This window comes from Osmia bicornis, chromosome 7 (genome assembly GCF_907164935.1).
Source record: "Osmia bicornis bicornis chromosome 7, iOsmBic2.1, whole genome shotgun sequence".
NCBI classification, from domain to species: Eukaryota; Metazoa; Arthropoda; class Insecta; order Hymenoptera; family Megachilidae; genus Osmia; species Osmia bicornis.
The window spans coordinates 3,310,351-3,320,507 of record NC_060222.1 but is presented as its reverse complement, the minus strand read 5'-3'; the positions used below and the strand labels follow the sequence as shown (position 1 = coordinate 3,320,507).

General features: G+C 34.5%; 4 protein-coding genes across 4 annotated transcripts; 3 read left to right on the top strand and 1 right to left on the bottom strand.

Moving 5' to 3' along the window:
• Positions 1–637: 637 nt before the first annotated feature.
• LOC114874262 (nucleic acid dioxygenase ALKBH1) lies at positions 638–2,095 on the top strand. Its single transcript, XM_029183394.2, has 3 exons — positions 638–1,078; positions 1,141–1,397; positions 1,465–2,095. Exons 1-3 carry the CDS (start codon positions 983–985, stop codon positions 2,039–2,041), a joined length of 930 nt encoding a protein of 309 aa, XP_029039227.2. The 5' UTR covers positions 638–982; the 3' UTR covers positions 2,042–2,095.
• A 1,007-nt stretch (positions 2,096–3,102) lies between these two features.
• Positions 3,103–4,811, top strand: LOC114874265 (V-type proton ATPase subunit D). The gene is made up of 4 exons (XM_029183410.2): positions 3,103–3,214; positions 3,482–3,599; positions 3,689–4,174; positions 4,251–4,811. Exons 1-4 carry the CDS (start codon positions 3,174–3,176, stop codon positions 4,341–4,343), a joined length of 738 nt encoding a protein of 245 aa, XP_029039243.1. The 5' UTR covers positions 3,103–3,173; the 3' UTR covers positions 4,344–4,811.
• Positions 4,812–4,911: 100 nt separating this feature from the next.
• Positions 4,912–7,583, top strand: LOC114874267 (arylalkylamine N-acetyltransferase 1-like). The gene is made up of 3 exons (XM_029183425.2): positions 4,912–5,421; positions 5,580–5,849; positions 6,334–7,583. Exons 1-3 carry the CDS (start codon positions 5,209–5,211, stop codon positions 6,490–6,492), a joined length of 642 nt encoding a protein of 213 aa, XP_029039258.2. The 5' UTR covers positions 4,912–5,208; the 3' UTR covers positions 6,493–7,583.
• A 17-nt stretch (positions 7,584–7,600) lies between these two features.
• LOC114874247 (zinc finger protein 622-like) lies at positions 7,601–9,946 on the bottom strand. The gene is made up of 2 exons (XM_029183375.2): positions 8,251–9,946; positions 7,601–8,178 (listed from the first exon to the last, which is right to left on the bottom strand). Exons 1-2 carry the CDS (start codon positions 8,921–8,923, stop codon positions 7,700–7,702), a joined length of 1,152 nt encoding a protein of 383 aa, XP_029039208.1. The 5' UTR covers positions 8,924–9,946; the 3' UTR covers positions 7,601–7,699.
• Positions 9,947–10,157: the final 211 nt, after the last annotated feature.

The following is a 10,157-nucleotide window of genomic DNA, read 5'->3' as shown; positions in this document are numbered from 1 at the left end:
GTTAGAGTACCTATGTCCATACTTTCCATCCCTTTCCCTCGTTTTCGGTATTGCTCACATGTAAAAGATACTGCCATATTGACTATTCCCTTTCGCGTTAATTTTCACCCAATTTTCAATTAAAAAATGTCTTTTTTTTATGTATAAAAGAAACAGTCAATTGAATATAAATTAAGATTTCAACTTACTAATTGGAGCAAGGTTCGTTCTTATGGACACAAACGAACAATCGTTCGCAACCAGGGTGGGTGGGTGGAATTTATGGAGAATAGAAGCGATGGTAATGAACGATTATTAACGCGGTGCGCGCTATTAATTTGCTCGAAGCTTTCGAAAAACCTTGAAGGCGGGTGGCGTGCCTCTCTTCGGCTCTATGAAATCATAGATTTCCCGGCAATGTTATTATGCGAAAATTACGCTCTAAAATTAGTCACAGTCCATTACCGTGTGCGTACGGTACCGGTACAAAGAGAGAGAAAAAAACGTTTCGAACTGTGACTTTTTCGATACGTATCTAGCTATTAGCGTTTGCGATGATGATATTATGCAAATTGTAAGTGAATTGAATAATCGTAATGCACAATGCGCTGTTTACGTGTCCACTCATCGATTGCTTTTACGGCGTAAAATCGTAGATTGTACACTCTTAGTCACATGTCACATCATAGATTCATCTCTGATCAATTTACCTTTGTGTTAGTTAAGATGCGTCGTAGAAACATTTTTTTATGAGAAATTCAGGAAAAATTCGAGGCCAACAATTAACGACGATACCGTCTATACTTTCGATTGTCATACACGGTGAACCGGGTCAAAATGACATTCTTATTCAAACATGTGAAGCATTTAATCGTATCTTGCATAGAAATCTGCGTTAAAATCTACTTTCAAATTGCATGGATTCAACCAATGGGTATAGTAGCGACGTCTATTGATTTGCGCGCGCATTATTATCGATAATGGCGACGTTCATGATTCGAAAATGATGTTCAAAAATAGTTTTAAATATTACAAAAGTCGTAAGCCATTTCCCGATTTGAAAGATGTAATCGATTTAAACAATCCAAAATGTAGCAGAGTATGTAATCAATTGCAGAATTTATACGTATTTCATAAATGAAACGTTTCGATGCTTTCTAGGTTATCGGTTTTAGAGGGAAATTGTTGAACACAGAAACTGAACATCAAGTAGGATTAAAACCAGTTAGAGATTGGAAAGTTTTTGAATTTGTAGATATTCCGGGACTTATCATTATAAAAAATCCATTTAACAGTCGCGCACAACGGTATTGGATTATTCAGGCTTTAAAATATTACTCAAGAAAACCATCCAAATTAAATTTGGATGCGCATGATCTTTTAAAAGAGGATGAACTTTGGTGGGATGTATGTTTTGGGTAAGATACGGATGTATCCATATAAATCATAGTATTGGTGATCTATAAATTTATCATATTATTGCAGACAATCTAAAAGAGCTAAACAATTAATACCAAAATTAAGATGGGCAACATTGGGATATCATCACAATTGGGAAACAAAATTATATTCTGAAACAAATAAAACAGAAATGCCTGCTAATTTGTCATTATTGGCTTCAGTTTTGGCACAAAGCTTAGGATATACAAATTTTAAAGCTGAAGCAGCAATAGTTAATTATTATAGAATGAACTCTACCTTAGGTGGTCATGTTGATCAGTCTGAAATTGATACAGATGCACCTTTGATCTCTATAAGTTTTGGTCAGACTGCAATATTTTTAATTGGAGGACTTACACAAGATGAAGAAGCTGATGCTATGTATTTGCAAAGTGGAGATGTACTAATAATGTCTGGAAGCTCACGTTTAAGGTACCATGGAGTACCAAAAATTTTACCAGTTAACAATGCACCATGGGATGATGAAGAAGCAAATGATAACAATCAATATTGTAAATGGGATCAAGAGGACTGGAACAAAGCAAAGACTTATATTTCAGAAGCTAGAGTGAATATGACTGTGAGACAAGTATTAAAACCTGGACAGTTAACTGTATCATAAAATATTGTACAAAGTTTCCTTGTATAGTTTTATTAAAAATACTTATATCAATTACATTGGTATAATATACTCGTGTTTTTCTTAAATTAGCTGTCAATTCACATTGGCCATAGAAGCTGCAGTATAAGATATATAAAATATTTTTATCTTATTGAATGGTTTCTGTTTAATACCAAGTAACCCATTTGCTAATACTAGTTAATAAGAAACTTAAATTTCATTATCCAGCATGTCTTCTTCTATAATTTGGTTTGCAAGATTATTTTGAAACATGGTTAAAATATTTAAAAAGTCCCATGCAATTGCTGCCATTTTTAGTATGAAATCTTGTGAATGTGACATGCATTTTTCTTTAATTTGATTGATTACTTCACATTTATTGTCATAGCTATTTGGAGTTGTACAAGATTCTGGTACTATCAGGGGCTTGTATGGTCTAAGTAGAATATTTGTGGCATCATGAACTGCCTTATTTAAAATAAAATTTTTGGAGATGTCTGTTGTGTTAATCATGTTTTTAATAAATTAATGGCAACGTATTAAAAGAGAAATATATGAATCTGTAACAATTTTTATTTATTTAGTGTTAATATTATATATAATTTAAACATACACAAACCTATTTTTAAAAACAGCTAATATTCATTCGCTTCACGACGTCTTCATAAGCTTTTCTTATTATTCCAGGCTGCCAGCAACTTCCACAAGGGCTATGCGGATTGACAGCGGACACTTCTATTCTGAACGTGTTCTTTGACTCGTTATCAGTAATGCAAAAACAACGGCCTTCTTTTATTAATCGTTGTGTAAAACAAGTTTTCATTTCTTCAAAGGAGGAGGATGCTTTATTCTTTTCTGCCATGGAGTATTACTAAAATTTTATATTTAATTTCTGTTACTTCATTTTACTAGTGTGTTGAATTTATAATCATAATTTTTTGAATTTAATAATCGGGTGTTGCGTATGGAATAAGTAGTGTTAATATTGGTACATTTGGTTCAATTGTTCTATATACCTGGCGTATTTTTAAAATCCCGCGCTCTGTTACGTACTGCGCAAGTTATCTTAAAACTTCCGGTCCCGCGAGTCAGCTGATCAATCTCATTCTTGTCTGCTTGATAGATCGTAGCTATGTCTGGGAAAGATAAACTTGCAATTTTCCCCTCTCGGGGGTGAGTATTTCATCCATAAATTGTTCGGACCCGTTTCACTTGTTATTAGACTTTGTTCTTCATTTATTTTATAAAAATTATAAGTTTCACCAGGCTATTCGGAGTTTCCATCAAATGGGTGTAACCCCTTAATTTGTTTTCCACCAATTAAACTATGATACTCTTTATTCGTTTTATTAAATTAATTCTTTGTGATAATTGTGTATAATTAAGTACTTAAGTGGTTTCAAAATAATGTGAAACTAACATATATATATCTTTTTCCAGAGCACAAATGTTAATGAAGTCTCGTTTACAAGGAGCACAAAAAGGTCATGGTTTGTTAAAAAAGAAAGCAGATGCATTGCAAATGCGGTTTAGGATGATTTTGGGTAAAATCATTGAGGTATAAATATTGATTGTATATTTATAAACTATATACCTTGTTATATACCTTGGTGCCATAATGTTTCTATATATTTCCTTCATGATTAGACGAAGACCTTGATGGGAGAAGTAATGAAAGAGGCAGCATTTTCATTAGCCGAAGCAAAATTTGCAACTGGAGACTTTAATCAAGTAGTTCTGCAGGATGTGACAAAAGCACAGATTAAAATTCGTTCCAAGAAAGATAATGTAGCTGGTGTTAATCTTCCAGTATTTGAATCGTATCAGGATGGCACGGATACTTACGAATTAGCAGGTTTGGCAAGAGGTGGTCAACAATTGTCAAAATTGAAGAAGAATTATCAGAAAGCAGTCAAGCTTTTAGTAGAATTAGCATCTCTACAGACAAGTTTTGTAACTTTGGATGAAGTTATTAAAATCACGAATCGTCGTGTGAATGCTATTGAACATGTTATCATTCCAAGAATTGAAAGAACTCTTGCTTATATAATATCAGAACTGGATGAATTGGAAAGAGAAGAATTCTATCGGTTAAAGAAGATTCAAGATAAAAAGAAAATAGCTAAAGCTAAGGTAGAATTTGAAATTTAACAGGTGGTATATTTATTGTATAATCCAAATTTTTAACAATGTTTTACTTACTTTTCAGCTTGAGGCAATTAGAGCTGAAATGAAAGCTGCAGACCGAGATTCGGAATATGCCAATATGCTTGACGAAGGTGACGATGATCTTTTATTCTAAATACTGTAAATAATTTGTTTCCACACTCTGAAGTATTAAAAAAGTATGTTTTGATTCTGAACGAATGTGTAAAGCGCGAATCTAATGAAGTATGATAAAAATGTTCAATCCTTTCATGAAATTCGTCAGACAATATATATATTATGTTACCAACACATGGTTGTTACGACGTTGCTAATATTTTTTAATTATATTACTTATGCAACACGTCATATAAAAATTAGTGCTATATAGTGATCGAAAGATGTTAATAATACATTCTGTTAGACACACACCAGTGCAGTGATTTGAAATTTGCTGAAACTGTATTGTGTATAAATGCACTCAAAGTACTTGTATTATTACTCTGTGAATAAGGGTACCCTTCAACGCGAATAATTTGCGGTAAATGTAACGTCATGGGAGATTATAGAATCAAATATTTAGCAAAAATTAACAAATAATAAACATGTACATACATATATTTAATCTAATGCTTATATTCTTCTGGAACCAACAATATTACATTCCTTTATTTTCATTATAAAACATCTATTTATTACATGATGTTCATACATCATTACTCTCCATCAAAGAATAAATTTATGCTCATTTTTTAACGATGCATTTCATCTTCGATACACCCACACGTTCATGAGTTTTCATGTCTCTGGTGATAGCTACAGATACCATTAGGGCATGTATCGCGTATCCTGCGATGGGAATAATTAAGAAGAACACATAATTGTAGCTAGTAAATTTCTTGAACTGGGTCAATCAATATGTGGAACTTTTCCCATATGAGCCAACTCTCCCTACTAAGGGTGGTGCGCGCGTGGAAAATCCTTTCAGTGCGCGGAAAATTCGTGCCGTGACCATCCCAAAGATGTCGTCTGATCATTTAACAGTTGTGAAAGTTCCAGAAAATCGCTTCGAGGAAGCGATACATCATTTGAAATGGAATTTCTTTTCTGATGAACCATTGAATCACGCGGTAGGACTATGCGATAAAGGGGAGAGCCAGTTCGAGCTGGAAAGACACTGCCAGCTGACTTTGAATCAGGGATACTCGAGGATGCTGGTGGATCAAAATGGGACGGTAGGTTGATTCGAAGAAAATCAAAATTATTTTATTTTTTCTCTTCAAGAAATTTATCTTGTATACTGTTAACTCTTCATCGACGAGCGATTATTTTTTTATGATTTATGGACCTTGAAGATTAAGTTCATTGTCGATCATAAGAACTGTCCCACCAGATAGCTGGTATGGCTTTGAATGGTATCCTGAAGAAAGGAGAACGAGAAGAGGCTGAACGTCGACTCGCCGAATTGAACGACGAGAAATTCAAAACAATTTTCGGTCTTCTTTACAAAGTTAACGAGAAAATTGATCTCTTTTCCAAATACAATGTCGAAGAGCTGTTCGAGTGTCGAATCCTCAGCGTGGACGAGAACTTCCGTGGGAGGGGTTTGGCGAACGTTCTAATGGCAGATAGTATAGAAATAGCAAGAAATGCCGGCTTTAAGGTAACCTGATCGTAATCATGATATTTTAAAAAAATATTTAACGATTCATTCTATATTATAAATGTTGAAGCATGCATAAGATATTTCTATCGTTCATCATCCCTTTTAAGCTTATTTTAATTGTGCAGCACATTTTGAAATTTCAATTATAATTTGCAAACATATATGTGTATTCAAAATAATATTTTACATATAATATTACAAAATAAATTATTTCTTTGACAGCATACCATTCTATGTGTAGCACGATATGTTGGAATAAATGTGACCACTCGAAGTTCACATTTTGTTTTTGTTTCAGCATGTTCTTCGATTAATATGCATGGGATGATTTTCGTTTATCAAGGTGTAATTTCAATGCACTCGTTACTTTCTCGAGAGGTATTTTTGCACGCAGTGTACTTCGTACGAACTGTATGTAAACGTTTGGATGTAAAGCCAATTATCCCTGAACGATTTATTTAAATGATTAATGTATTTACAGGTGTTCAAGGCCGACGCAACGGGAATGTATTCGCAGAAAGTTTGCTTGAAACATGGTTTTCAGGTGGAGGCTGAAATTTTGTACTCAGATCTCGATGAATCGATCAGACCGGCTCCACCCCATCAAGCTCTAAAGCTGATGGTAAAAGTATTGAATTAAATTACAGAACAAAACGAAATTTAACGTTATAAATCTTCGGTAAACAAAAGAATTTTACGAATGAAGAGTAGTGTATACTATGTGTATCGTTGTGTGACAATAACAGGTCTCTAATGTGTATGTTTCTCTTAAAGATGCATTTACAAAGTACTTGTATCTATAGAGGGTGGGCCGCGTGTTTCTCTTAGAAAGTATTACAAATTCGAAACATCGGTCACCGCCCATTATCTGTGTTCCAAATAACGTATCTTTATTAAAACATTCGAGTCGACAAATGCAAGAACATTTGTTCTGCAATTTGTTGATTCAAAATGAATTATCGAAGTCAGTTGCTCTGGTTAACGTGATACAAAAAAAAAAAAAGAAAATTATGTCTTCGTGTATGTCATAAGGGAATAACAGCGTATATCGTTCGACAATAGAAATGTGATGGAAAATAAATATCCTGTGTCAAATGTTATACATTGACATTTGTTGATTCTTATATAGATTCTACAGTTTGCTGGTGGTAAATTGAAAGTATATCGTATACACGCATGGTACACAATTTTTGACGTTTTCGATTGTGTACAATGTTTTTTTATAGCCGTCAGAAAAGCGCAGTAACACGGATCGTTTCTTACCCCGTGTATAACGATTTATCGAAAACGATGAATTAGCTTATGGCTACAGGAATTACTCGGTGATGGGTCCATATGAGTATAACGTAAAAGTTACAAGAAATATTATTTTTGTTGGTGTCACATATTATGAAAATATATTACAACTTATTTTGTAAAACTATCCATCAAATAAATATTACAATTTATAATGACTAAAGCCTCATAACATATGTCCTTCTAACAGATTTCAAATTTAAATCATATTAAACGTGGATTCTTAAATAAGTACAATTTTATTTGAACAATAAATGTATAAATATGCGATACAATAAGCATATCTAACAATTAATTTCTCATAAAGATTTAAGAAGGAATGCAGTCTTACAACAATATTTATACCGCAGTTTACCGGAGTCCATAACTGCGACGCGCATGTTGGAAGATGGTGGGGGAACGCAGCGAGCTCTCTGCCAATCGCTTTCCACTTCGTTTGGGAGTATCGCCAATCAGGGCGAAGATGCGCACTAGAGATGCGCGAAGAACGAAAACTAGTCTTTTCGCAGTTATGGACTCTGGTGAACTACGGTATATACACATAATAATATCTAGAAATTAACTTGAGGTCTAAAGTGTTTCTGTAATTTATTTGCTTTGAACTGCAATTGCGTAGAGTACTTGGCCTGTATCCTCTGCATATATCTGATATCTCTGACTTTCTTTATAACAACTTCTTTCTGTGTTTCTGTCCATCCAAGAGCTTTATATTGTGATAATACTTTGTGTAATTTTTTACTCTTTGAGATTGCAAGTGCTCTGTTTGGATTCAAGTTCTGCTTATAATATCTTAGTAAAGATCTATGACCAATAACATTTCCTGATGGTAACACAAGTTGGAAATCATTATCATCTAATTCTGGTATTTCAACTTCTGCATTTGGATCAGCAGTTTCTGCATCAGGATAGCTTGAAGAATAATCATAAAATTCGGCATATTCTACAAGTGCATCTCCTTCATGTAACATCTTACAATGACCTTTGTCAATCATGTGTGCTCTAGCAGCTACAGCACTTTGAAAGTTTCTTCCTGTTAATTCATGAAATACATGTGATTTATTTGCTAATTGTCATGTAAGCATAAAATAATAAATGTGCTTACCTGTATCATTACACCAAATGCACATGTATCCTGCAAAAATCTTTTCTCCAAGATATATAAGTAATCCTTTAATATCAGTGCAATACTCAGGATCTGGCACAAAAAATGAATGTGCAATGGTCATATGTCTCAGATTCCGGATCAAAGATCTACTATGATGATTGCAAAACAAGCAATTATTATTTGCTACTGGATTCTCAGTGTCTTCAACCCATTCATCAGAATCTACAGACTCAATATCAGAATCTTCTTCCATATCTTTAACTGATTGTTTACTGGTGCTGCTAGAACTTTCTTCATTTGTATCTTTGTTAATCACAGAATTAGGTGGAAGACTAGCATCTGTTTCATTCGCATTTTCAGAAGACATATTCTGCTTTGCACATTTTTCCTTGTGCTTCTTTGAGAGTAAATGATTTTCATATTGGTTTTTTGTATTGAACATTTTTTTTCTGCATATCTTACAGCTTGTTGTTCCTTCTTCTTTTTGCTGATCATCTTTAGCCCTCTGTGCAATCACTCTTTTCTGAAATTCTTCTACAGTAACAGGAGGTATGTCAGCTACTTTTCTTTTCAGATTATATCTGTGCCAGTCGGATTTATAATGCTGCCTTTGAATTTCTAAATCTTTAAACGCGACACGGCATGTGATACAAGTGAATGGAGAAGTCATTTTCAAATTATATTTCTATCATGAATATTGCTATTTATATTTAATATAAGAAATATATACATATGACGGAAACTGTAGCACGATCTCACGTGTGGAACAGTGTGGAACTACTTTTAAACACTAAGGTTATGTTCGGATCATTGCATTGCACTGACTGGAAGGTTAGGTTACCAGTTACACAATTGTCGCAATACTAGTGTTAATCATCATTACTGTTAATATTGCGCCAGAATGTGTAAAAGGAAAAATGTATATATATCTTCGAGTTAATTCATTTTTATATTGCACAGTATTTTACCTTGGCAACGTTTTATTTAATCATAAACTATAAATCTATGATTAGATAAGACAACTATGCTACGTTTTTTTTTTTTTAGACAAACTAAAAGTAACGAACACGTAAATTTTTCTCAATTGCCATTTTATTCTGTATAAATTTGTACACGCTTACAGTTGCAAGATAATATTTCAGTGACAAGTATTAATAAAATTCTTATCGCAGTAACGAATCGCAAAAATTACATTGCATAATCGTCAGTGATATCGTCGAGTCACGTGACGATTTAGCAAAAAAAGACCACTCTAAAAAGATAGGGGCGTCGCTATCATCGCAGGGAGTCGCAAGTCATGTTTACGACCCTGGTTTCTTCGAGCATATGCAGTTGTATTCAGGCAGTAGCCGTCTCAGAAGCCGGAACGTTTCGTGTGCACGTCGCAAGCTGAAAACGTTACGTACAGCACGTAAAGCGAGAGAATTTTGAAGAAAATAGTAATTCGACGACAGGGATACTTGTCATCGAGCTGAAGAATCAGTAAGGAAGCTGAAGCATCGGCACGGTGTCACGTCGACGCGATCAACCGATTTCTCGACCGACGTTTGTAGGACGACATCGTAGAAAGACGTAAAACGAGACACTGGGGTGCACCCGACAGGGCGATCCATCTGTCTCGATACACCCACGAACACCCGTTCAATTTTCACGCTAGAAGGCGGCCGTCCAGCAGGGCGATACCATTTTATATGACTTTTCTTCGACGTCAAGGTGAGTGGAACCAGGGCATGGTAGCGACGGCGACGTCCTATCTGGTATCATTTGGTTGCTTCCGACGCTAATTTTAGCGACCAGCCATTTTGGACACGAGAACATACACGATCCACGAGCGGCTCATTTCTATGGAAATGAACATTTTCTTCATCTTTTCACGCATTTACGTTCTTTCATTGGTATGTTAC